Source organism: Pollachius pollachius (genome assembly GCF_949987615.1).
Source record: "Pollachius pollachius genome assembly, chromosome: 9".
NCBI lineage: Eukaryota > Metazoa > Chordata > Actinopteri > Gadiformes > Gadidae > Pollachius > Pollachius pollachius.
In genome coordinates, this window is record NC_136942.1 from 12,972,234 (window position 1) to 12,999,777 (window position 27,544).

General features: G+C 43.8%; 5 protein-coding genes across 5 annotated transcripts; 2 read left to right on the plus strand and 3 right to left on the minus strand.

Moving 5' to 3' along the window:
- Positions 1 to 247: 247 nt before the first annotated feature.
- LOC307080461 (uncharacterized protein) lies at positions 248 to 3,632 on the plus strand (the record flags this gene model as incomplete). The annotated part of the gene is made up of 7 exons (XM_079743158.1): positions 248 to 400; positions 1,141 to 1,265; positions 1,367 to 1,433; positions 1,542 to 1,686; positions 2,353 to 2,498; positions 2,798 to 2,908; positions 3,453 to 3,632. 7 exons carry the CDS (start codon positions 248 to 250, stop codon positions 3,630 to 3,632), a joined length of 927 nt encoding a protein of 308 aa, XP_079599284.1.
- A 5,802-nt stretch (positions 3,633 to 9,434) lies between these two features.
- On the plus strand, positions 9,435 to 20,583 carry fbxl13 (F-box and leucine-rich repeat protein 13; the record flags this gene model as incomplete). The annotated part of the gene is made up of 14 exons (XM_079742832.1): positions 9,435 to 9,931; positions 10,054 to 10,189; positions 14,666 to 14,718; positions 15,066 to 15,166; positions 15,759 to 15,888; positions 16,377 to 16,475; positions 17,209 to 17,329; positions 17,752 to 17,914; positions 18,701 to 18,820; positions 19,021 to 19,144; positions 19,250 to 19,330; positions 19,579 to 19,713; positions 20,040 to 20,203; positions 20,388 to 20,583. The coding sequence occupies exons 1-14, from the start codon at positions 9,812 to 9,814 to the stop codon at positions 20,581 to 20,583; spliced, it is 1,743 nt and encodes a 580-aa protein (XP_079598958.1). The 5' UTR covers positions 9,435 to 9,811.
- LOC307080356 (leucine-rich repeat-containing protein 17-like) lies at positions 10,344 to 14,190 on the minus strand (the record flags this gene model as incomplete). The annotated part of the gene is made up of 6 exons (XM_079743032.1): positions 10,344 to 10,750; positions 11,250 to 11,391; positions 11,826 to 11,981; positions 12,451 to 12,659; positions 13,459 to 13,935; positions 14,066 to 14,190. The coding sequence occupies 6 exons, from the start codon at positions 14,188 to 14,190 to the stop codon at positions 10,459 to 10,461; spliced, it is 1,401 nt and encodes a 466-aa protein (XP_079599158.1). The 3' UTR covers positions 10,344 to 10,458.
- A 213-nt stretch (positions 20,584 to 20,796) lies between the features above and the next one.
- fam185a (family with sequence similarity 185 member A) lies at positions 20,797 to 24,220 on the minus strand. The gene is made up of 8 exons (XM_079743976.1): positions 23,607 to 24,220; positions 23,396 to 23,505; positions 23,147 to 23,239; positions 22,722 to 22,860; positions 22,165 to 22,206; positions 21,965 to 22,060; positions 21,709 to 21,843; positions 20,797 to 21,429 (listed from the first exon to the last, which is right to left on the minus strand). Exons 1-8 carry the CDS (start codon positions 24,037 to 24,039, stop codon positions 21,314 to 21,316), a joined length of 1,164 nt encoding a protein of 387 aa, XP_079600102.1. The 5' UTR covers positions 24,040 to 24,220; the 3' UTR covers positions 20,797 to 21,313.
- Positions 24,221 to 24,693: 473 nt separating this feature from the next.
- Positions 24,694 to 26,749, minus strand: fgl2b (fibrinogen-like 2b). The gene is made up of 2 exons (XM_079743886.1): positions 26,558 to 26,749; positions 24,694 to 25,632 (listed from the first exon to the last, which is right to left on the minus strand). The coding sequence occupies exons 1-2, from the start codon at positions 26,649 to 26,651 to the stop codon at positions 24,923 to 24,925; spliced, it is 804 nt and encodes a 267-aa protein (XP_079600012.1). The 5' UTR covers positions 26,652 to 26,749; the 3' UTR covers positions 24,694 to 24,922.
- Between the last annotated feature and the right edge of the window lie 795 nt (positions 26,750 to 27,544).

Sequence of the window (27,544 nt, forward strand, 5' to 3'; positions counted from 1 at the left end):
TAGGTTGAAAAACTCGACTAGAGCAGCTAGGGGGCGACTGTGACGAAAAGCGTCGAAAAAAGCCGAACACAAATGGATCTGCCAGACCTCAGGGCCGGCTTAGGGGCTGCAGCTGGATGTTATTGGAGGATGTCAGTGACCGCGAGTGCGCGCACTGGATAAGCCTAGAAGGCGTCGACTACATGAAATAAACCAGCTGTTGAACCCATTTCATTTTAATATTTCGTAGAAACTCGACGAATCCAAAATGAACATACCAGTTATAGATTTTAGTCCGTGCAACCTGGGAGAAAATAGTGTTTTAGACGAGCACCTTCTCGACTTGGGCAGGCAATTAAAATCCTCATTTACAGAAATCGGTTTTGTATATCTGAAGAACACTGGGATCACACAAGAAGAGGTAAGCGCGAGCCTCGGGGAATAGTTTAACGGGGTGCTGATGGAGCGCAACAGTGGGGTTCCGGAAGTGAAAATCCTATTCATATTCTGCATAGAAGTTTTGATTATTAGACAAAATATCTTAACTATCCAAGGTAAAACATTGTGAAACCATCTTTAATATGCAATCGTTACCATCTCTTATCTTGTGACCTCCCACCATGTGAGAGAGGCTCCGTATCTACATACGCCGTATCTACACATTGGTGTGTAAATCCGTGCGAACGGATTTGTAAACAGTTCCCTCGGATTGATAATGACATTTTGTTTGATTAAACTGTAGACTGGAGAACAACATTGTTTACAAGACCATTAAGTTCGTCATAGATCTAGCATCTTAATTTTGCTCTCAAAGTGCAGCAGATTTATGCATATTACTTTTAAAAGTACATTAATTTTGAGTGTCTCATTGTTTTCTAAAATATAGATGGCCATTGTTGTTGGTGTGGATGTGAAAATTTAAGGGAGTGCCTCTGATCAAAACTAAATATTCTTCATGTATTTGAATTGACATTGCAGTTTTATATATTGCTGTATGAAGGAACAATGAGGCTTTGGTATTACATCTGTGCAAGTGATAATAAAGTCTTTATCTTTCAAACAATGTCCTTCTCGACCTCTTGTATATTGATGAAGTGTTAAAGTGTGGGTTTTTATCCACATCAACTCCCTCACTAAATGTATGGCTTTTGGTGTTTTAAGGTTGAACAAGTTATGGACATCTCCAAGACGTTTTTTCTCCATCCAGTGGAGATGAAGGTTCCTTTCCGCAGAGGGAGTTTTGCTAATTTTCATAACCATGGCTGGGTCTTTTCCGAGGCTGAAAGGTGGGGATAATTGCTAGAACTCAAGCCTACTGGACTGTGTTTTGTTAACTCGTATTGGGTTTTGTTATTACGAATGTTCTAACATACAAGTATGACATCAGCTTGAATCCACGTCGCCCGGGAGATTTAAAAGAAGCGTTCAACTCGATGTCCTTCCATAATGATATAGTAAGCACCTTTTACATCTACAGAGTGACAGGAAGGCCCCAAACAATACGTTAATATCAATATCCAGAAGTCCTGTCTAATGGTGTTGACTCTCCTCTTCCCTCCTAGCATTGGCCCTCGCCTGCGTTCAAGGACAGACAGCTCTCTTTCTACCAGCGGTGTCGGGAGCTGTCTCTGCGTGTGCTGAGGGTGATGGCCATCAGTCTGGGTCTGGAGCCAGAGGTTTTCCTCCATGCTCACCGCCACATAGGAGGTATGTCCTCTGCATTGACGTAACATTGTGTATCAAGTAATAACAGTCAAATACAGATTTCAAAATAAAAAAAGTTTTCCAATGTTTTTAGCAAACATTCTCCACCGGAAAGTTTAGCACCACCACAAGAAAGTCACCCGTTTACCAAAGGGTACATGAATGAACCATTCATTAACATTGGTTAATGTGGTAATAAGCACTAACTACTGCCAACTGTTTTGGCGTTTTAAGCAATGCTTCCAAAGACTTTTCCTTTCTCAGGTAAGCCCATAATACTGTTGAGCATCAGAGCGGGGACAGAGAGGATGTCTGTCTAAGCTACGTCAATCACTAGTTTATTTAGTAAACTGCATACCAAGCGCTTCAGATAAGATACTGCTACACATTGGCAGCCCTCAGCTACCATAGCTCTCAGATTCTGTAAAAGTCAACTTAAAATGCACAGGCAGAATCATAAAGGTATCCACGATTAAAAATGTTATAAAAAAATGTTTGTAGTTAAGTGGCGGTAGGCACACACACACAAACACACACACACACACACACACACACACACACACACACACACACAAGGAAAAATAATTACAGCGTGTTCCTAGATTTCCCAAACAAAAATGGTGTACGATGGGTGGGATGGATGAGCAGTCTTGTTGTGTACTGCTGCAGGTGAGCAGAACGGGACCACCCTGCGCTCTCTATATTACCCACCAGTCAACAGTGAGCTGGTGAAGGAGGGCCAGCTGCGCTGTGGGGAGCACTCCGACTACGGCAGCATCACCCTGGTCTTCCAGGGCCAGGCTGGAGGCCTGCAGGTACACACACACACCCCTGCACTGGGCCAGCTGATCAACAAGATCTGTATGACTTGTGCTATAAAGCAAACCCATGATTGACGTAAAATACTTGGGAGGGCTCAAAGTCACAGACACCCACAGGCACATCCGTTGGCTCCTACACACATTCACAAGGACACCACTTACGGATATATTTCATCAACTATTCGACACTGTCAGACAGGAAACTAGAATTCCATAAAAAAAGTGGCCAAAAACCATGTGTGCTTTTCAGGGGGGTAAACTTTGTTTTTCAGCCTTGATCCGTTTTCCTCCAGGTGCTCAGTACCTCAGGTGAGTACATCCCAGCACCCTGCATACCAGGAACGGTCCTGATCAATATCGCTGATTTGATGCAGCGGTGGACCAGCGACCGCTTCATCTCAGCTGTGAGTATCTTTTTTTAACATTTACAATTCACAGTTGAATTCACCATTTTCATTTTGTTGGTTGGCGAGCAGCTGCTCGACATCTTAATGAAACCACGGCATCTATATGTATGTATTGCACAACAAATCCACACAAGCCCCATTTCTTCAGTTAGGCCTACTTTTGACAACTTTGAGACATTTGCCAAATTTAGCCTTTGTCATTTTATACAAGATATGTATTGACTGTAATGCTTTGGGTACATTATTCTGTCTTGTGAAAAAACCAGAGGGGGGGATAATTTTGAGAAACATTTTAAAATGTTTCAAAATGAAGACGGACCCTGTGTATTTTGGTTGTTAATTATTACGATGTAATGGTGAAAATACTTTGGGTGGGGGGGATAATTTTTATCCCCACCGAGGATAAAAATAATTCAGCAGAGGGTAGGACGTGTAAACCAGAGGGGGGGATAATCCCCACCATCCCCACCGGCAAATCGCACCCTGTATATATATATAAATTTCAAGCCTGTTTAAAAACGTTTGATAACTCGTCTTTCAGATCCACCGGGTTCTGCTTCCCCCTGCTGGTGACTCCAGTACTCGTCAATCTCTGGCTTTCTTTGTACAACCTGATGACGACTATCTCATCACCTGCTGCGACGGCTCGAACAAATACCCTGCTGTGAAGTCAGGGGACTATTTAAATGATCGCTTAGCAGCAGCGCACGGCGATTCTTAAACCTTGGCGATGGCTGTCGCCTAACTATGAAGTTAGCTATCTATGCATAAACCAGACAGCGTACTGTGTCAGGGAAGTAAAAGGTTAAGTCAAAGATAAGCAATTGCTCAGAAGCTTTCATTAACTAGAGCATCAATGTTGATACAGTATGCAGCATTTCGCTTATTTGAAGTAGCAGAATGCAGGACTCAAGCTGGCCTGAGGCTATGATGGCTAACTAGCTAATTAACTTTACATGTGAACACTAGTTGCCAACAAAGAGACTGGCCAGGCTGAGAGTTGGTTTCCCTAAATTAAATTCTTTAATTAATATTTGTTTACATTGATACAATTATTTGGCTTAAGAAGTCACATTTTAAAATGCACATCTTTAACAAATGAATCGTACAACTACAGAAATTAAAAGCATGTGATTTAAAAAAAAGAAGTAAAAAAGGCCTTAGCCTATAAAGCAGACCTTGGCTGTGTTTCTTTTTCTTCCATTTTGTTTTATTTGTTATCATTATTACTCTTGCTATATTTTCATAATGACATGCATTCATTAAAACCCTGAGTAAAGTATCTTAAAGCAACATAATATGATGTAATCAATAAGGTCTAAGCAATCCTCCAACATAAAACAGGTCAGACAGAATAGTGAGAGACAGATCAGTAAGAGAAGAAGAATGCCAAAAAGATAATGGCAAAACACGCTAGAATTATTTGTAAAAAAAAGAAAGAAGAAAAAGCCTAAACTAAGCCTACAAATGTAACCATGACAGAGAGGAGAATATATAGTAGTTGGGACAGAAGAGAATAAACAGAACAGATATAAAAACAGAAAGAAGCAGAACTGAGAAGAGCAGTATAGACATAAGAAAGGGGGGGGGGGGGGGGGGAGTGAAGCACGGAGAAATTGGAGTCACTTTAAATCCGTTCAAACACATTGACCACACACAATTTTTTTTTTTCAAATTTTGCAGTTTTGATAAAAGTTTATGAAATTTTCACGTGGTTTCCGAGGCAGCCATAGGCGTCTTGGACGGACCACAGATTGTTTTTACCTACATACAAATACATTTTCCCTGTCATTAAATATGAATAGGCCTACACCCAAAACTATATTTATTTATAAATGTATTCATTTATTGGATAACATTTATCCGCATTGGTTTTGTGTCGTTTATTTTTTTTGCTTCACTCAGTGACAGATCATTGTCCAACATTATTTTAGATTAGATTAGATTACTTTAGATTTGGTGTGATGGTCACCTAGCAACGTCAAACCTAGAAAGATTTCCCGTGAGAAAGGAGCTTCATACGAAGGCACGCCATGGATCCCGTACAAAACGCGAAAGTTAAACAATACGTGCTAAAACACTCTCTGCCGCAAATTTATCAGGTATGTTAATCTATATCACAATGCATTTGTGTCAGATGCATAATAGACTACTGCTGTTGTGCGTAAAATCGATTATCATGTAGGCCTTACTTCCGCATACACTTTCTTGTCAACAGGCCCTGTTGACGGCTTCATGTTTGTCAAGTCCAAATGATCCAATTCAGTTTCTGGAAAATAAACTTGTTGCCCTTCAAGGACATCATAATCTCCACGACATTGACTGGTTGGTAACGGCTCGGGGTTTGCATTGTTGTTCTAAGCGATTGACACACGGTGGCGCTCTTTCGCATGCAAATTATTAATAAATACTCAAATAATGAAGGGCGCTTTATTTAAAACAGACATCATAATACCCTATACTCACGTAAGAGTTACTTTAAATTAGAACAAACTTAATCTGCCATTCTTGAACTTGATCTCTGAATTTGATCTTCAAGGCCTGAGGGCTGAAAAGTCTTCCAGAAATACACGTGGAGCCAAAGTGGGCATACTCTCTTTCCAGTTATATAACCATTTCCGAGTCATTTCCCTCCCACATATCTGTCGCATTTCATTATAGTTTTCTATTGAAAGAAAACTGTTTTGTAAAATCAATCCTGCTAGTCTACTTCATATCTATGGAAAAGTTGGAGTACACTGCAAGAACTGTATTTTATTGCAATGTTTTGCCATTAACCAAAGTTAGCTTATTTCTATTAATTGTAATAGTATTAATTGTATTCATAATATTCGTAATTCTTATTTTTAGAGTAGTGGGCATGAGCAGCCTGTCCCTGTAGTATCATACGAGTGAAATATGTGAGTGTTAACATTAATATGGCACACTTTGGCAACTCTATTCTTCTATAGCATTTGTGTTGAAGATCGGATAATTGTTTATATTATCTGCATTCTCTTCCAATTTGGTTTAAATATGACACATACTGTATCTCAGCACCTTATGTGTCTCTAGACCATCTGAATAAGTTATCTTAGAGACTACTTCCAGCTGATGTCAATTGTAAAACCATGTGTTTCAAGGTACACATTTGCTCATGATGCAGAAAACCAAATAGCAAAAACCTCATTGACACGTGGCAGGGTGCATTCCATCTTCAAGGAGGCCGAAGACTCGGTAGGCCTACTGTGTGATTTCCATTCCTTCAGCCCATCTTGGAATCCATTTGAAATCCAGTACTGACCAGATGAAGAATACTGAGTTTAACAAAAGCACCTTATCTTCTCAGCTGCCCACGTATCTGTTAGAGAAAGCCTACTCCTGTTACCGAAGACATCTAACAAGGTATTGCTTCAGGTAGGTTTTGATTACTGCAAGCAAATGTATTTCAAAGGTATTTATTACTTTGGTTGTTTAATATTTCATTAATTTTTTGGCTCCAAAATAAACTCAGCTCATTTCCATAGCCCATTCATTTGTGGAACAACAAATGTTGACAGTTGACGTCTGCCACATGGATGGAGGTTGGAACTTACTGCTTTGTGTAGTACACCTTATAAGAGCTTGTGGGTGGCCAAACCAAATCCAACATGGAATGGTATAATCTTACCTGTTAGATACAGGCACTTGGAGAGGGGACAACCGAACTGCATTCTGCGTCTCCTTGGCAACAGGTGCCGTATCTGATCTGATAGGCCAGCTTACTTGTTTGGGTCATACAGCTGGGATGGAAAGATAACTTCTTTGTCTGTTAAGTAGCATATACTCATTAACATAAGTCATTTGTCTTTATGTTTCAGTTGAAGTTGAAGACATATTCTGTTGGAAGACGTGGGGACTTAAGACTGTAGCTTTGGGCCTGGAAGAACTAGCCTATACCGGGCTTATTCATATACATCAGGTTGCATTCTGTAGCCTTTGCTTGGTCTTTAGCATTTTAATTCATATTATGTCTGTTGGATATATAGCCCTGTTTGGCTGGCTATTGTGAAACATAACAGGAGTGGCTCGCTATTTATCTGAAGGGTTAAGGAAGCATAGATTCAGAGGTTTGAATTCATTGTAATCAACAGATTAATCTTTGAACAGAAAATTCACTGGTTGAAATGAGGGCAGCATATATCTTGTCATCAGCCAAACATTTAATCTAAGCATACAAGAGCCTTTTATGCTTCTCTGGGGAAAAAACTGTTTCCGGTGCCTTGGGCCGAATGTTGATCCCATTTATTCCACTTCCACACACTCACCTGTTCCCTCACTTCTTCCGCCTAATGCTTCCTTAACTCACCCAATCGTCCTTATGCAAGAGCAAGGAGAAAGGGAAACAATTTCGATATTTAATTCAACCGCTTTCATTAGTTAATTGTAGACAGCTGTTGTAGTTGTGAGTCACAGCCTGAACTTTTCAAGCGTAGATGGGGCGAGGAGAGTACTGTGTAAGCCTAGCTAGACAGTATGTTCAGAGTTCTACACCTTGGATACCCTCGTGATGTTTAGAGATGGTCATGAAGAAGCTAATACAAATCAACAAGGCCTAGTGAAGTCCTCTAGAAAAAAGGCCACCTTAGTACCAGAATAAGATCCAAAGAAAATAAAACGACTGCATAAACTGGTGAGCTTTCATTCTATATGACTCACTTTCCCCCTCAATGGCTAGCCCCCAGTGTCCTGTTTCAACTCCCCTTGTGTTCTCTGTGGATCCTGACGAGTGAATAATGAATGAGAAGTGATTGTGTGTGTGTGTGTGTGTGTGTGTGTGTGTGTGTGTGTGATTGTGTGTGTGTGTGTGTGTGTGTGTGTGTGCTTGTGTGTGTGTGTGCAGACAATGGGTGAAGTACATCACACAAAGGAAGAGGAAGGCCTATGAGCTTCACCAGAAGATGAGGTTGGCTGCAGAGCACTATGGGAGGAAACGGCAGTGCCTAGCACTCACAAGTTGGATGAGCTGGTTAGGATTCAGAAAGAGCGTCCAAGCAGGTATGTGACCGGACTAGACGTAGAGGTACTAGGCACAACCGTGGAATGGTGACTACATCTCATTTAGGTGTCTTGTCCACTAAAATGAACTACACATTAGGAATCTTTTGTAGTTTCAGTTGATACAGCAAGTTTTACCTGAAGATTTTATCGTGACCTGCATATTTTGATTTTTTGAATGTATCCTAAGGCTATAAGGCAGGTAGGACATTCATAACATGTAATATGATCTGATTTAAGTATGGATTTCTGTTGTTTTCAGCTGTCTTTGAGAAGCTTCAGAAAGTGTTCAATGGCATCCGCTTTAAACGCATAATAACCCTATGGAGCTTTGCTGTGAAGGAATCAAAGAGGACCAAGGAATACTTGGAGGTTTGAGGGTTGTGTGTGTGTGTGTGTGTGTGTGTGTGTGTGTGTGTGTGTGTGTGTGTGTGTGTGTGTGTGTGTGTGTGTGTGTGTGTTCTAATCTGCTGCTCTGTGGGTGTACCCCCAGAGACTGGATAAGGGTTTGCTAGAGATGAGCGACCAGGCTGGAGAGGGATGTGACGGTGTCTCCGTTCTCCCCAGGAAGCTCTCCAATAAGGTATCACACTGACAACCATCTTTTTGCAGGAAACTATATGCCGAGTTAAAAATAATAAAGATCAAGCTAAAAACACAAATATATAGGTTATTTTCAGAGCCTATCTGGCATCTGGAATGTGACATACTTGTAAAAGACAATGTGAGGGATGAATATGATCTGGTCAGTCAGTGTTTTATAGAGGTCAGTGGGCCCTGCCTTATGCTTTCTTTTCATCGCGTCGCTGTGTTTTCATTGGCTGCAATGTAATTCCCAATCATACACTCTGTGTCGTGATCACATAAACAGTTCTTAAGAGGTCAGCAAGTTCGATTTGAGTAAAAAACGAAATAGTACAACCTTCTTTATTTCCCCCCTAGTTTTTATTTTGAAATGTTTGGTTAAAAAACTAGCCTGAACAAGTACATTTTCATGTTGTCTTTAAAGTAACGTGGGTTCCGACTGTACAGGAGCCCAGGATGTCTCCCGTTCTCTACAGGCAGTCAGCGATGAGGTCATGTGTGTTGCATAAGGCTACAGTGCGCTGTAAACACTGTTTCAGTTCCAGGACTGCTGATTAAAGCCATTCCCATCTCATTATGGCCATATATATCATATCTGACATTGCCATTCCTTGGTTGTATGTTTACGGAAAGCTCTTTCTTTAGTTAATACCACATGTTCAGCTCCAGGACCCTACTCGTTTTTTTCTTTATAGTATAGTAGTCGTAGTTTACTTACTTCTGCTGTTTACATTTTTGAGTTTTTGTGTGCACTGATATGTAAATAATCATTAAGTTCAACATGTGACTGATCTGCCGTGTATCTTCATGCGTCACAACAAGTATGTTTACAATTATAATAGTCATAACAACACATACGTCTTAAGTGCTATGGAATCTTGTAAACATGCCGTAGCACGTTTTCTCTCAATAACTTTTCTTAATAAACAAGGGATATATGCTCTATAACTTATAAAGTACACAGGATTTTAAAACATGGGATTTTAAAACGTGTTTTAAAAAAAAGAAAGAAGTAATTTAGTCTTTTTCATGGGTTAACTGATAAGTACCAGATATGTCCAAAAGGCACAGCTGTACCACAAAGACTCAAATCAATCCGTATATCAAACAGCATTGTTCACTTCAAGAGAGAAGTTCGGGTACAGTTGTAATTTTACACAAGTCCCAAAATGCACATCAAATAATTGATTGCTGGAAGTATTTTTTTAATGATAATAAAGCTTAAAGATAATAAGCTAATTTTATCGCGTTGGTTACTAAAGAAACAGAATACTGTTCAGTGAGGAATAGATCAAATCCATGAGTAGGTCTGTGTGCTTTCAGATCTTCCAGTACTTAGAGGTGCGAGACCTACTGAAATGTGAGCTAGTGTGCAGTACGTGGAGAGCCATCACACAGTCGGGACATCTGTGGAGTCGGGTAGGCCTACATTTTCCCTTTCATCTCTGTATGCGGTCCTTACCCATGACACTGAACCACAGGAACACATACAGACTACACAAGTGTTGAGGATTTCTCCTAATGTCTCTTGACTCTGGCAGGTAAACTTCTCTGTAGAAAAAGACTGGATCACTGACCTGACGGTCAAGGAGATTCTACGGAAGTACCGGCCTTTTGTCACCAACCTCAACCTACGCGGCTGCACGTCCCTTACCTGGCTTAGCTTGACATGCATCAGTGAGTATTCTGTGCAACAGATGCACCGGTTTCATGTGTAGTCCCTATATCCAAGTGTTTCATCCCAGCAAATTGTAAATATCTATGTTATCAAGCAACTATCTAATAGTCAAAAAGTACAATTTTCATTTGTATATTTGCAATGAAGTTCTAAGGATCATCAACTATAGATCATTCTAAAGGTCGGTCTCTCCATCTGATACAGACTGATTGTATTGCTTGTGTGAGGGGGGTTAATATAGATGGTGAAGGTTGGATGTTCAGTGGAGTCAGGACAGTCTGATGATCTGGTACTTCTGGGGCCCTCGGAGGTGGCTGGGCTCCAGGTTCTCCTCCAGAGTCCCCTGCACCTCAAGGAGGCCCTCCCACAGCTCAGGGTCCGTGTCCTCCTGCTCCTCCTGCTCCTTCTGGCTGCGCTGCGCCTCCTTTGGGCACGCGCGGTAATAGGAGTCCACGTACTTCTCCACCCGCTCCCCCATGTGCTGCACAGGGGAACGGCATTGCAGGCCAGACATCCTCACCCCAGGGTGCAGACTCAGCCAGTACACCATGTAATGGATGCTGAAAAGAGTACCTTGTTCAGTATGTATTTTAGGTAACAGACTCAGCTCACAAAACCGGACTGTGGTGACTTCCCTTCCATGTCCAGAATATAAAAGTCCTCCTGGTATTTTTTCCCGACCGTGGGTCTGTTGCCAAACAGCAGACTCGGATAAACATTAAACCTTATTTATTGTCGCCCTGAGTGAACTGCGTGAACCAATAAGGTCATCAAAGGGTACAGGGTTCCTAAGGCAATTAGTCCCATATTTTGCCTCTCTGAAAGTTGCAAACATGCGTGTCCACAGCCATGTTACGGCCAACAGTGACCATAAATGCCATGGTCGTGTGTGGACTGTCCGCCCACTTCAGCAATGGTGCATCACAGTGACTATAAAGCCCACATAATGGTTTATTGCAATGCTGGATTAAAAACTTGGCAGCGATTTTCTCACTTTCTGAACCTGGAAGGTTTTTACCACTGATTAGATTATTTATTGTAGAGATGAGAATAGCCCACCTGTAGTCGCACACCCAGGGGTTTCCTCCCAGCTTCAGCAGGGACAGGAAGTAAAGGTCTTCCAGGACGCCATGCTGAACAAAGTGCAAGTTGTTGTCGGACAGATCCATCTCATGAAGATGGAGCAGGCCTGACAGAGAGCCTGGGATAGAAAACAGAGAGAGACAGAGAGACAGATAAAGGGACAGACAGCTAATGGTTTTATGGTTATTATCAATCAAGGAATATTCCTTTCCCAGAAGGCTGAAATGTGTGCTGGATTAGTTTAGTTTTCATTAATGTTCCCTGTTTCTTTCTTGGACGTCATTCCATATTCCGACCGTCCGAGTATTATTCTCCAGAAAACCACGGGTCTCTGTCCACTGGCCAACATTCCTCTTCTGTTTCCCCTTCAAAATGTCTACTATGTTTATAATACGACCCTGGTGTGTTGCTTTAAGTCATTGCTCCTCTACAGCTAATGATATTCTAAACTGGACAGCTATATTTCAGAGGTCTTTTGGAACTATGTTTCACCATCCCTTCTTTCCCTTCTGTTTAAATCAGGTTTAGATATTTAGAATAAAAAGTGTTTACCCTTTTCCATGTGCTCCAGGTCATTGTTCTTGAGGTTCAATGTCCTCAAACTCCGGGCATCATGGAAATCTCTGGCTCGTAGCTGACGAATGGAATTATGAGACAGGTCCATATGAACGATATCATCCGGAATACCACTTGGAACCTCGGTCAAACCTGAGAAGGGAGGGACAGAGTCATTCTGTATTGTATGTTATGCAATACGCCCAACCGTTGCATCATGATTGTTTGCTCAGGCGTTCGGTATTCTACGGGGCCATTGTGGTATTTGCTGGGGAAATATTGTTCCACCATCTGTGCTGTGCAACTTTGGCAGTGAGTTGAGATGATAAAATGTGTTTGTGACTCTCAAGAGAGATCCAAGCTGCTTGTTTCTGATGGTACCACCCTGGTTCCTTGGGAATGCAAGGGAGAGAATGTCCGACCTCAAAAGACTGTTCTCAGCTTTAATGTGCGAGCTTGATGATCAAGACCATATTACTTCTTGGAAATGTTTCTCCTAATCTTTCTGTTGCATAACAAACACGTGGCCCATTCACCCAAAACCAAAACATCTTCTGTATCTGTGAAAATACAAAGAGCAAAAACCAATGAAAGGTGGTGAGGAATCAGTCTGTCAAAGCACCTCTCCGACTGCAGTCCAGCCGGGGCTCTGGGTAGAGGTAGGCGTGGCAGGAGACGGTGGCATCCGGCTTGCTGCGGATCCCGCTGGGTTTTCCAGGCTCAGAGGGGTGCGTCTGATCGTCCTGTGGGCCCTGGTCCGAGTCCTGGCACAGAAACTCAGTATCAACCTGCTTCAGCTTCTTGCCTTTCAACCTGAGCGGCTCTGTACACCTGCCAGAAGAAAATTGGTTTCAGGCCATGGGTTATTTCATATAAATGTCAAATAAACTTTCCCCAGGATATGACCCACGAGATCCAAAATAATTTATGCAAATAATAAATCTTTGAAATGCCGACATAAGATTCTGGGTTGGTTTACCAGAGTCCCCAGTATACATGTAAGCAAGATGTCTAACCCCTACCTTCTCCCTAATGACCCGTCTGTATTCACTGTCTAACCCCTATCTGCTCCTTCAAGACCTGTATCTGTAATCACTGTCTAACCCCTACCTGCTTCTTAAGGACCTGTCTCTGTAATCACTGTCTAACCCCTACCTGCTTCTTAAGGACCTGTCTCTGTAATCACTGTCTAACCCCTACCTGCTTCTTAAGGACCTGTCTCTGTAATCACTGTCTAACCCCTACCTACTCTTAAGGACCTGTCTCTGTAATAACTGTCCAACCCCTACCTTCTTCCTAAGGACCTGTATATGTAATCACTGTCTAACCCCTACCTGTTTCTTAAAAACCTGTATCTGTAATCACTGTCTAACCCCTACCTTCTCCCTGAGGACCTGTATATGTAATCACTGTCTAACCCATACCTGCTTCTTGAAAACCTGTATCTGTAATCACTGTCTAACCCCTACCTTCTCCCTGAGGACCTGTACATGTAATCACTGTCTAACCCCTACCTGCTCCTTCAAGACATTTCTCTGTACTGTTGAACCTCCAACTGCCCCTCCATGACCTGTGCCACGGTGAATGCATCTTCTAAATCGGTGACCATAATTTGTGTGCAGTGACTCGCCTGGCGTGGTTGGCTAGGTGACGGTTGCTCGGGACTTGCAGGGTCTGTACGAGGCTTTCTAGCGTGCAGCCACAGTTCCAGGGGTTGTCGTAGAGACGCAGGTACTGCAGGTTGGGCATGGGGATCAGGGCCTCCTCGCCCACCATGGCCAGCTTGTTGTGCTGCAGGAGCAGCGTCTTGAGGCGCCACAGGCCCTGGAAGGCCCCTTCCTCCACCACGGAGATCTGGTTCTGCTGCAGGTCCAGACTCTTGAGGCCCTCAAAGCCGGCAAAGGCCCCATCGCGTAGGATACTTATCCGGTTGCGGGCCAGAAGAAGATGTTTGGGCTCCTTGGACCAGCTTCTGGAGCTAGGGATTGAGATCAGACCGCGCTCCTGGCAGTCCAGAAAGATGTCCCTGGATTGCAGGGACTCTGTGCAGTTCGGGGGAAGTAACCGGACGGTGCCGGATCTGCCATGGCGCCTGTTGCCTCGCCACCTACCATGGTGGTTCAAGATCAGTGCTGTGAGTTTGTCGCTCACGCACAAACATTGATTGTGTACACTTAATGTTGCAATCTATGTGTCAACTAAATATGCAGAAGGATGAACAAGTGGATGATTCACACCTGTCCCGTGCCAAGCCATTCCTCACTCCTTTGAGTCCTTTGCCCCGTCCGGCTCTTCTCATCTCAGCCATCGAGAACAAGAGCAGGACCATCACGGCCCAGAGGATAGAGGGGCTAAGGTGCATACTGGGCCCTGGAGCGGCCTCTCCAGATGGGGAGCACTTGGAGAGATGGGGGGTTCTTTGGAATGACTGTCCAAGCTGAAGTACAGACTGCAACACAGAAGCAGATGGGGATCTGCACGTCCAGTATCTTATTGTTATTTAGGTACAGCTGTTGTGTTGCTTGAGGGCCTGCGGCACAGTATTAAATATGTGGTACGACCTCTCAGATGAAGCTTTAAACTATGCGCTCCATATGGGGATCAGGGGGAAATATCTTGCATACTGACTTGTCTTGCATTAAAGACAACATTTGATCCTTCCTCTGCAATATACATAGAATACATCGAAACTAACCAAGCTCGACATCTAGAAAGGACAGACAGTCTGAGGGGGGAATGGTTGTGTTTTAAAGGACCATGGCAGCTAATTACATTTAGTTCACAATTCTGATTTTATTTATTTATTTGCTTCACCCCTCACTCGCTCTCTGCATCAGATAAATGCAGAAACCTCCAGGAAGTCAATCTGTCAGAGTGCTTTAATATCACTGTAAGTTAAATGCCACCCACACACACACACACACCTTCCCTTGATGTGCTGTATTTGCTGAGCTGGGTTGTGCTTTGTATTTGCTGAACACATGGTAGGATGTGCATCACTTAATTTGAATCAGACTCCCTCTTTATTAAGTTACTCAAATGTTCAGTGTCGGTGAAAGATGGCATCAACACCACACATCCTTCATGTTTTTGTGTGGGATAATCCTTCTCAATCATTCTTTGAATGGTCTTATAGAAAGAAAAACATGTTGTTGTACTTGTTCCAGGGACACACTTATCCCATCACACGACCATATGCTGGATGTTTTTTTTGTCAACTGCATTGTTCCTCCTCAGGATATGATGGTGCAGAGCCTCGTGGAGGCCTGTCCCAGCCTCCTCTACCTCAACCTCTCCTGCACATCGGTGACGAATGAGGCCCTGCGGGCACTCTCAAGGTACGCGGTGTCTGCAGGTTAAGACTAGCATCGCCGTCTGCCTCTCTACTACTGTAGCCTCCAGGCTCTTGTACTGAGCCCCCCTTTGCCTTGGCCCCATGCCGTCTCTTTCCCAGAACTTGTACTATTTCTGTTCTGCTGGAGAAATACAGTCCAGTGCCAGATTGGCAAGATGCTATGAGTATGTTTTAATGGGAGTTCATAGTGAGTCAGAGAACAAGGAAAGACGGTTATGTTAAAACTTGGTATGATTGTGTGTATTGAATCCCAGAAAGGGAAATGACCATTTCAGGATATAGGTATTTACGAAAAGTATTTGTTTACAAAGATTACCATTGAACTAAAGTGGTTCTGCCAAAAAAAGCACATTTTCTAATAACATAAAGACGTAGGAAATTACGAAAGAAATTTGTTTACAAAGATTACCATTGAACTCAAATGGGTCTGTCAAAGAAAAAAAAAATCTAATAAATTCTAATCATTTTCAAACACATGTTTGATAGGAGAATAATTAGGAGTTTATATATTGTCTTTGTGTCCATTCGTCTTTATCATAATCTGTTACCCTTCAAATGTCTGTTATTTTTGACAGAAGCAGTCTGAGCCTCCAGTACCTCAGTCTGGCCTATTGCCAGCACTTCACAGATAAAGGCTTAAAGTATCTTACCACAGGGAAGGGCTGCCACGACCTGGTCCACCTCAACCTGTCTGGCTGCACACAGGTCCGGTGTCCGTGCTGCTGATAAATCTCCTCTCTCTGCTCTGCTTCACTCTGTAGAGCCTGATTACAACATCCAAGTCTTCTTGATGTGAATGAAGTCTCCCGTCTCCTGTTAGCTGTCTTCTAACCTCATGTTCTCACTCCTAACTCTGCCTCAAATTGCTGGAAAACTGTATGCGTATGAGGAGAATAGAGAGAGAGAGAGAGAGAGAGAGAGAGAGAGAGAGAGAGAGAGAGAGAGAGAGAGAGAGAGAAAATGCTAGAATTTTTTTGAAAGGGAGGCTGTATTAGATTACAACCCGGCACTTACCCCACCTACACACACCAAGAGCACGTCCCATCACATGTGCCACTTTATACTCAGTCTGTTTCCAGATGCTATGGATTTACGGTTAAATAAATTCAGGCGGGGAACTCTTAACAGTCTGCATCCTATACATTCCAGACCGGAGACAGACATATTCTGAAATCATGTTTTGTTTGTCTTAGATGACAGTGGATGGTTTCAGATACATCTCAACAGGATGCCCATCACTCAAAGAAATTGTGATCAATGATATGGCCACTCTGTCTGATAGATGTGTTGTGGTAAGTACGTTCACTCTTGGCAATGTTTCACAGTGATTTTGAAAGTAGGACTTTCCATATTACACAATGAAATAAGGACCTTGGAAACACATATGTTTGCCAATGGGTGTGAACCAGCATCACCTGGCTAGCCCATGTCCGGGACTCTTAAGCAGACCTGGCACGGAGCCATGCCCTATGCTTGACTGCTTTTGGTATGAGAAGGGGGATGCAAGTAGAAAAAAAACAAAGAAACCGCACTGTTTGAAATTGGAGACTGAACATGCACATGTAAAGTGCAAAACCAAATCATTGTGTGGGTTGCCTGAAAATCCCAGCCCTTGAAAATTAATAGTGAATGTCATGTCTGGGTGCTGTATCACAGGTGCATAAGGGATTAGAAAAGTTATTCTCTAGAAGCAGCTGTCGGTAAACAAGATCTTTAGCACCTTTCCGGGGTTAATCCCATCATGATCCATTGCTTTCCTCCAGATCTTTACCACGGCATCAACAACACCAAATCCTTTCTTTACCAATATTTATCTTAAGAATCTTAACCTGCACATAACAGAGAGGGTTATCTCACAGCCTCACAGAACACAACAGATCTTCAGGAGGGTCTGGTAATCAAGCCTCAAAACGCAGTAGAACCACGATTGCAGTAGATGAAAGAGAGCAGTAGATCCCAGAAAGCAATAGTTCTCCTAGCCCAGTAGATAACAGAACACAGCTCAGATCTGGTCTTCCTCAACAGGGTCTGATCGCGCGGTGTTCTTCTCTCTGCGCCCTCTCCCTCTTGGACACGCCTCATCTGTCTGACGCCGCCTTCAAGGCCATTGCAGAAGTCTCCAAACTCAAGGCATTCAGCACGGAGGGTGAGGCTATGGTCCCATCCAATGAGACTGTATGTTGAGAGGCTGCAGGCCTGATTTGATCGTTTCAAAGAGTGAGAGATTTTGAGGAACAAAGAATACGCTCCCTCCCTCCTGTTTCTCTGCCATTGAGGAGCAGGCCTGCATTAGAGTTATGATAACATTGTGTGCACGCATTTGATTGACAGGGAAGATGGACTTCCCGAACAGGAACAAGCCTGGGAGTGGTTTGAAGTCTAAATTGGCAAAGCCATCAATCGCTCAGCCAATCGATAGCGTTGCCATTTTTAACCAATTAAAGTGCTGAACTCTAACTCTAACCTTAACTCTAATCTACATCTCCTATTATCGCACTCACCGACCTTACAAAGGTTATTATCCCTCCTCTCTGGTTCCCTCTTACCTCTCTGTGAGTTTGGTTGCAGGAAACGGCCGCGTCACGGACAGCAGCTGGAAGGCCCTGTGTCGCAGCTCTCCCGGGCTGCGCAGGCTGCATGCAGCCGAGTGCCCCAGGATGACCGACGCATGCCTGGAGTCTGTAGCCACCCTGAAGAACCTGAACTACCTAGACATCTCACATTGCAACAAGTGTGTGTGTGCATTGAATTGCAGCTACATTCGTTTCACACAATCGATGTTCTTAATACTGTGTGCGTGCATGTGTGATGACCGCCTAGGGGTTACAACCGCAATTGTACTCTCCCACCTCTGCTCCCAAGAACTTAAATACGCACGCAAAAGTGAATCAAAAGGATAATGCATGTGTTATTAAAAAATAAACAACTCAACCTCAAATCAAACAGATATAGGACATTGCTGAGATGGAGGTGGCGACCTCCATCACCGCACGCAACACAACCAATAACCAATTAACTAATTAACCAATTAGCACTCACAGAAGCCAATGACAGGGAAACCAATCAAAAGCAATGACAGAGGGATTAAAGGACAACCAAACCCCAACTCTGCATTAGATTACTCTCTCTCTTATTGGATGCATAACTTCTTAGTGGCTGATATGGTTACCTGGCTACCTGCTTATTTAGCATCTATGCACCCCACCTGTCCTTTGCTTATTGAAACTGAATTGAACCGTCAGCCCTGCAACAGAATGAGAAACAGCGGTATTTAAAGGTGGGGTTTGGCTCTCTTATTGAACTGACAAAACAAACACAAAGTTGGACGTAATACCGCTCATTTGGTGTACACAGTGACACCATATCACAAAATCTCTTTGTATATATGTTAGATATATTTTGTGCATACAGTGACACCATATCACAAAATCTCTGTTACATACAATGAGTAATACAGTTTAGTGCACTGGGCACATGCCAGTGGTTCTGAACGAACATGTCTGCTGCTCTGTGACAGGGTGAGTGATGTCGGTGTGCGATTCCTGACAGAGGGCTCCTCTGCAGCCAAACTGAGAGAGCTGAACCTGAGTCACTGCATTAGAATCCGGGACATCTCAGTCACGAGGATCGCCCAGAGGTAGACCTGGACTCACTCACACATTCCACAGACACTGCCACTCACACTCATACCTCCCTGCCGGGGCATGCCCCTTTGGGCTTCATTCGTTGAGCATCTATGTGATGTGATGTGGTGGGTGTGTGTCTGTGTCTGTGTGTTTGTGTTTGTGTTTGTGTTTGTGTTTGTGTGTGTGTGTGCATGCGCGGTTGATCCTTCAGGATGTTGAAACTGTCCCACCTCAACCTGAGTCACTGCAGCAGTCTGACTGACAGCAGCTTGGAGGGTCTGACCGGTAGCAAGCTCAGCTCCCTGGACCTCAGTGGCTGCAGCGTCCAGGACCAGGTAATCCCTACTAGTCTGACCTCCTCCTGAACCTCCACTAACGTTCTGCTGCAGTGGTGGTACCATGGTGGGGACGTGTCTGTGAAACCCTGTCTGGATGTTTAGGGGCTGGGGGCTCTGGAAGGCGTCTGCCTAAAGAGGCTGGTGCTCTCGCAGTGTGTCCACATCACAGACGTGGGCGTTGAGGTACGGCCCCTCAGCTCTGGTTCACGGTTCTGTTCAATTCAGATTTGCTTGTTTATTTGTGTGTTTTGTATTGATGTATTCATTTGTGTGTCTTGCTTTTTCATTGTTTCAATCATGTGTGTGGCTTGTTTTTTATTGATTCATATTTTTTTCCCTTCATAATATTGGTGCTCTCCACTCCTTTCCTGTTCTGTTAATATTGGAATAGTATGTAAGATACACTTTATGCTGTCTCCGTGCGCGTGCAGAAGCTGCTGAAGCGTCTGAGAGACCTGGGGCACCTGGACGTCTCTCACTGTGTGGGTCTGTCCGACCGCGCCCTCAAGGCCCTCTCCCTCTACTGTCGAGCACTGGTCAGCCTGCGCATGGCTGGCTGCCCCAAGGTATGCTGCACACACACACACACAACACATGCTGCACACACACACACACATCTGTTTCTCATCATACATGAGTGCTTGTCTGTGCTTCCTGCGTTCAATACGCTCCACGTCTCGAATCTACATCTCCCTCCCTCTCCCACTCCATCGGCCTCTCTAAATATTTCTCAATTCAATGCAATCTAACTTTATTAGCAGGGGGAAATAAACATTTACATTTCCAGAGCAGTTTAAAATGAAACAAAGGAAAAGTACCAAAGTACTACAAAAAGGTAAAAGCGGATGTGCAATATCCACCTCTCCCCCTCTCTACGCCACCGTCTTGGCAGATGACCGACGTGGCGGTGCAGTACCTGACGGCTGGCCTGCATTACCTGCGGGAGCTGGACGTCAGCGGTTGTGTGCGGCTGGGCGACCGGAGTGTCCGTCTGCTGGAGCGCTCCTGTCCACCGCTGGTCAGCATCAGCCTGGCCTACTGCTGTGGCGTCTCCAAGTGAGAGAGCACCTGTAGGCCTGGGCCTACACACACACACACACACACACACACACACCTAAGGTACACTGGAGCTACTGAAGAAGAAAAATAATGTGTGTTTGTATGTAGGCCTATGCCTACATACACACACCTAAGGTACACTGGAGTTACAGAAGAAGAAAAATAATGTGTGTGTGTGTAGGACAGCGGCCCTGAGGCTGAAGCCACGTGTGCAGTGCTGGGTAAACAGCGCTGATGACCCGCCCCTCTGGTTCGGATACAACAACATGGGCCAGATGCTGGAGCCAATCAAAAGCCCCAGCCAGAGTGATGTCACTGGCAGGCAGGGGGAACCAGCGGAGGAGACGGTGGATGACGAGAGCAGCAAACTGACCTGAGATAGAATCATGCTCCACTTCAGATATCCGTTATGCTGTGCCTGCAGCAGGGCGTGTCCACTGGGTCACATTGAGGAGGCCCTGTGTTGTGGAGGTCTGGTACCCCCCCATGTTATTATGGTCAAACCCCACAAGTTACATTTGAGCATTTTATTTTTTATTCCATCTACGCTTTTGAAGATACAATGAAGATATAACCGAAAAAGGGGAAGATTCATTGGAGTACATACAAATAAACACATAAGCAAAACTGCTTTTAAGTGCTACACTATAGAAACCAGAATGTTGTTTTTGTTAGTCTCAATTTCTTTTCCTAAGACTGCACTGTTACATTTCAAAGTGATGGAATATTGTCAACATTTGCTTTACATTGTGATAATACTTATATAAAATGTTTCAGCGACAGTATGTTTATTCTTTATTATTTCAATAGTTACACATTACAATAAATTCTTAAGTCATTTCTTGACTATCATTTCCTCACACACAAACACACAAATTCCATCAAGTCCATCATTGTAAACCAATGTTCATAAGCCGACGCCACAACTCGGCACTCCACAGTTGGACTTCTTTAGGACTCCCAACTCCACCCCAGGTTTATTAAATACCTCAGCAATGGACCAATCAATGACCAGGATGCTGATGATTGAGTTGGTGTCTGCTGCCAGACTGCATAGGAATAGAGGTCCTCTTGGCTGTGGGGCAGCCCCCTTACGAGGCTCTAACTTTAGCTGCCCTGCAGCCGGAGGGACTGGAACCAACTCTGTGTCTTCAGGGTGACCACACCGTGTCCTGCTTCAGCTGTAATGCTCTGCTCCGTCCCGGGGTTACCGTTCACATACCCTGAAACAAAAACGTCTTAATAGCGACCAGTCGTACCTGTAGTGCATAGGGCACATGACGATGGTATTGGACAGAACCATTGTGTCTACCATGTAATGCTTTTGTGTTTGCTGAGCCAGCGGATAACTATGTAAAAACAATGTTTCAGAATCATAATATTTGTAATAAAAACAATATGATAGAGTACTGTCATATTGTAGTATTGTGATAATAAGTGCCAAAAATTGCATAGTAGCATTTTGTAGCCCACCTGCATGGCAGGTTTAGCAGACGCCTCACCTGTGACCTGGGTTTGACCCCCGGTGACCCTGCGGCTGGCTTCCTGCAGAGTGACCTCTGGGCTGACCTCCACTGAGGCTCCAACAAGGTCCGCCCGCGCTCTCAGAGAGGAGGGGACACGGACACATACGGCCCCTGATCCGCACAACATCGAGAGGGAGGAAGAGGAAGAGTGAGTCAACGTCGGTGGATCGAGATGATTAAAGATCTAAAAGGCAACAGAGGAAAATGTGATGCTTTGACTTCCACGTTTCACCTGATTGGCTGAAGACTTTAGCACTGCCACTCTCCCCAACGTACGCATCAATGTTCCCGCTGTCGGACCACACATCCAGGGAACCACTTGAACCATCTGTCAATGCAAAAACAAACAAGTACATACAGCATTTGTATTTTGCATTAAATAGACGGAAGTATTGATTTGACATTGCAATGCGAAGGGAGACCCAGACTCACTTATGATCACGTCCCCAGAAACACTCTTCACGGTCGCTTCACCTAAGATAGACGAGATGACAAAAGCATAAAAAATCTCATTGACTGAGTGCTCTTGTAAACAGGAGGCAGGTAAATTCCACTGATAATAAACACCTGTGCTTGTCACTGAAAGGAAAATAAAAGATGACATGCGTGGCTAGGCTTGTCTATCTTGGAGGGAAAACAACATTGCAGAGCGATTACTCAACGCTCTCAAGGCCTCCCAAATCCTTCTCTGGCCAAAGGGACAAACATTGTTATTCTGAGATAACAGAACTATATGTGGCCAAGTACAATATCAAACATCAAGATTTTTCAAAGTTCAAGATGTGCATGGGTTCATGTTCCTCTTATATTTGTTCAACATTATCAAGAAAAAGTATTTTTAATTTTAAAATAATTTCAATAATTTCCCTATTTTGTCTTGTTAACGGCATTTTTGTGTAGCTTGACTTGAAATACGACATAAGGATGCAGTGCTCTTTACTATGTCCACTTCAGAGACCGAGGGACGGTTGTTGTTCTCTCGGCCTCACCGTGTACATGTCCCAGTTCCACTGCCCCAGAGGAGGACGAGACAGATGTGGACTCTGCGTAGATGGCTTTGACCTTCAGAGGGCCGCGTTCCGTGGACACGTGCATCACCGTTCCCTGGAGCTTCTTCACATCCACCACCTGCAAAAGGAACACACACACACTGTTGTACATCATGTGCTGCTGGGATTCCCACTGGACATCCAAACTGAACTCGAACAAAATGGACATTTGCACATAAAGTGTGTGTGTGTTTGTGTGTGTGTGTGTGTGTGTGTGTGTGTATACAGCATTTATTGTATGATAAATTGTATATAGTTGGAAACTGCCATTAGATATACAAACATTTAGCATATTAAACAACACTTAACACTTAAGTGTGTGAAAGAGAAAAACGAAATATTTGCATAAGTTACTGTGGACATACGCCGTCTCCAGATGTTGTGATGTTTACGTTGCCGTGGATAGTGCCGATACCAGTAACATGCCCTCCATCTGACTGCACTTCGACCTCATGTCCCTGGGAGAGAGGCAACACAACTGAAAGCCCAATGTTCATGCACGCCAGCATGCAGAACAACTCAATAAAGCCAATCAATCTCATCTTTCCAGTCTACATACACGTATTTTCATTACTCAGGGTTACAATGAATATACCTGGTTGAGAAAGAGTTACCTTGACCGACTGTAGAGTGCAGCTTCCTTGCCCCGTCTGTACCTTACATACGTCACACTCCATGTTTTGAATGTGGACAGCGCCTCCTCCGTGAGTGACGATGTTGAGATCTGACAGGCACAAACAAATCGGAATAAAGCCATTGAAAATATTATTTACAAAAATAAACACGTTATGATGTTCTTTAAATTGATTGAAGCCGCCAACTTACTACTTTTGACAGACGTTGTCAGCTCCACGGTGATATCACTGGTGACCCTGTCGGCCAGGATGGATAATTCTTTATTTTGACCATCGTAGTGCACCTTAAACAGATCAAGCTTCCTAGATTGATCGATGCTGGATCCGTAAACTACAATAAAGGCTTGATTCGCTTGAGGAAAGTCATGTGGATCCAGCGATCTCACTGCGACACTGCAACCCAAACGGGAGAGCACCGTACAATATGGGTCTACGACAAAATCCCATTTCCCCAGGACCTGCCTTTCCCCTTTAGCGGTGCTGTCGCTAAACGTACATGGAGAAGTGGATAGGGTTCTGAACGAGGTCGGAAGACCTGAATTTACAATTGAAAGTGAGATTGTCTTTTGGCATGCCGTTATGAACTCCCTTCCAACACACCGACCTGCTATGGACCAAGACATCGTGATTGCCAAGGGCAGACCACCACATGAAATATTACGTACACCCTTCTTCTATACCACAAATTATATCTTAATCAATCAAACAAGCCTTAAACAAGCGAATGCATATCAACGCATCTCAAGTTAAAAAAGGCATCTCAAAGTTAAAACAAGCATATGCCCATGTTTAGATCTTTAACTGTTTGGTAATCTTGAATGGAATGCATGTTTTTCCGGTCCCCGAAACGCAAAGAGTGCTGGGAAACGGAGTCCATACGATTGACAAGAAGCTGCTGCAGTTATTAAAACAAATAAAGCATTGAATATGCGGTTGATTTCAGATAGTTTAGTTTCCACTGCGTTGAAGCAATAAATAAATAGACGAAAAACTCATGGACTACTATAGTTTTATTTATATCATAATAAAATAAATGTATAAAAAGTGTAGGCCATAAATCATCATTCATAAATCATTTAATACATCAAAACATTCCAGTAATTCAATTCAGCAGTCTTACTTATCCTCAGAGAATAACCTGAGGTTTGCGTCCGTCCGTATTTACTGACAAATTGTCATTTTCAATTCAATTCTCCATTGCAAAAATCAACCCCCGAATCCATTTCTTTACATAACATTAAAATGAAAATAATATTTAATCCATGAGAAAAATAAAGTAGCCTAAATACTTACAAAATTCAGTTTATACTCGTTATACAGTGCACTTAAACCTTTGAAATACCCTATCATGCCAGGAGGGGGAAGCATTGTATCGACTGTGTTGGATGAAAAATGTAGGTGTATAATATAGGCCCTTTTAATCACCTAATATAGCCGTAGCTTGTTGAAGAAATTTGTGGTAGAAAGGTCGTACTTCTAATCTCTTATAAAACGATTAGGCCCATTTCACAATGCCGGCCCTTTGGGTCTAATCATCATTGTTACCGTTTTAAAAGACTGCCTATCATTAGTCAGATAATACTCTGTTGAAATGTTATGCCATGTCCCCCAAAAAATCCCATCTCTGACCCCTTTATACTTTCCTCCATAATATCTTCCGTTGAGGTTGGCTGCCATGCAGGCATCAAACCACCACCCTGAGCTGTAGTACGCTCCGCAGTTCCCAGACGGGTACCGGTCATTGTCTCTGTCTGGGGTGGTGAACGCCTTGTTGTGGTGGTCGTAGTTGTTGCTGAACCTAAGGGCATCGCCCGCGGACCCCGAATAACCCCCTACGGTCAGGCGGTAGCGCTGCCTCTCGCTCGCCACCCTGAATTTCCCGTACTCGGCGTGTTCTCTCAACCCTTCGAAGTCCTCCAGCTCCACTCGGAGAACCATGTCCCTGGCCCGCGTCAACAAGTGGATCTTCTCGTTGCCCAGCCAAAACTCTCCTCCCTTCATTTCCCCGAATCCCTCGCTGTACTCGACCCACGTCCGGTTGAAGCTCACGCTGCCGTCCCGGCGTCGTTGAATGACCGTCCAACCTCCACCTTGGTGATCCATGTCGCACAACACGGGGAAGGAGCTCAACCTGGGGTCAGGGGTCACCGGGTGGAGGCCGGTTGTTTGATCCCCTCTGTTGAGATGGTCGGAACAGTCCCTGGGTGCCCTGGGTACTATAGGTCAGAAACACAAATCACTCCAAAATTATTTACCACGATCCATGAAGGGAGAAGGGAGAGAGAGAGAGCGAGAGAGAGAGAGAGAGAGAGAGAGAGAGAGAGAGAGAGAGAGAGAGAGAGAGAGAGAGAGAGAGAGAGAGAGGGAGAGGAGAAATGAGAGGAGAAATAGTAGGTCTACAAAGGGTCAAAATTCCTTTATACATTAAAAGCCCAAAGCTACCCTGGGTCGTAAAACGTCCAATGAACTGGTTTGCTTGGCCTGAGCAACTATGGGTTGTTGCTTTGTTTGTCGTTGGCTGCAAGCTCGAAACTGGACTGAGAAGGGCCCGATTAAAGGACGCCTTACAGCTGTTTAGTCTGAGTCAGCCAGAGCACGGTTGGATTCCTGCACGTTTCTCCTGCTGCTCAGAGATGTGGTAAACACATGGGCAAATTAAAAAATCTCCATCATTAAGTGGTTCGATTTTATAGGAATTAATATCTACAGAAAATGATGAATACAGACATTTTTTTTATCATCATTATTGTTATTATCGTTAATTATAATAAACATGAAACATGTAACAATAACTTTTCTTCTTTTCTAGATTATTGTCCAATTATCCAAAGGGATAATTGGACAATAATTTAATTGTTATAGTTTCTGATGTTGTATCATATTTTGATATTACTTATGAAATATATCAGTATGTTCAATTGGCACTCACAAATATGTATGTGTGTATATATATATGGTCATCAGTGTCTAGGTCATTATCTTATTAACAGTTAGGCTGATTAACATGATTTCATGATTTCAACTGTTTCCTATGCAAGCTACTATTCCATCTTGTACAAAACCACATTACATACTGACAAAAATAAGTGTTGCAGTTAAAACCATCTTCACTAGGATTATATTCTTGTTAATTATACATACGCTTTGATGATGGGAACATCGGGTGCCGGCCATCTGTTGAGTGGGGTTTTTTCCCTCCCTGCTTGAGGCTGACCTTTGGAGGAGTCGTTTCCATGAGCTCATTCTGGGGCTTTACATGCTGGCTGGCATTGGGGAACGCCACCACCTGGTTGATTTTGACCCGCAATTCACGTGTACTGGGAGTAGTTGACAGATTGGGGGTGAGGGTGAGCTCTGGGTTAGTGCGTCCTGGACTGGGCGGGAGGGCAGGCCGGGGCAGAGGTTGAGGGGTGTCTGGGTTACGGAGGTCTGGGTTAGTGACTTGGTTTCCTCCGATAGTGACTTGGTTTCTGTCACCTGTGTTAGTGTGGCCTGGGTTTCTATCACCTGTGTTAGTGTGGCCTGGGTTAATGCCACCTGTGTTAGTGTGGCCTGGGTTAATGCCACCTGTGTTAGTGTGGCCTGGGTTAATGCCACCTGTGTTAGTGTGGCCTGGGTTAATGCCACCTGTGTTAGTGTGGCCTGGGTTAATGCCACCTGTGTTAGTGTGGCCTGGGTTTCTATCACCTGTGTTAGTGTGGCCTGGGTTTCTATCACCTGTGTTACTGTGGCCTGGGTTAATGCCACCTGTGTTAGTGTGGCCTGGGTTAATGCCACCTGTGTTAGTGTGGCCTGGGTTAATGCCACCTGTTTTAGTGTGGCCTGGGTTAATGCCACCTGTTTTAGTGTGGCCTGGGTTAATGTGGCCTGGTGTAATGTCAGCTGCGTTACTGTGACCTTGGTTGATGTGGCCTGGGTTAGTGTAGCCTGGGTTAATTGTCTCTTGTTTACTTTGAGCTGGGTTACTATCACCTGTGTAACTGTCACCTGGGTTATTGTATCCTGGGCTTAGGGTGGTGATTCGTCCTGGGATATTGTGTCCTAGGTTGATGATGATTGTAGGGCTGGTCCAAGGCCATGAGATGGAATGTCCTGGGTTAGGGGTGGTCTTGGACCCTGGGTTGGTAT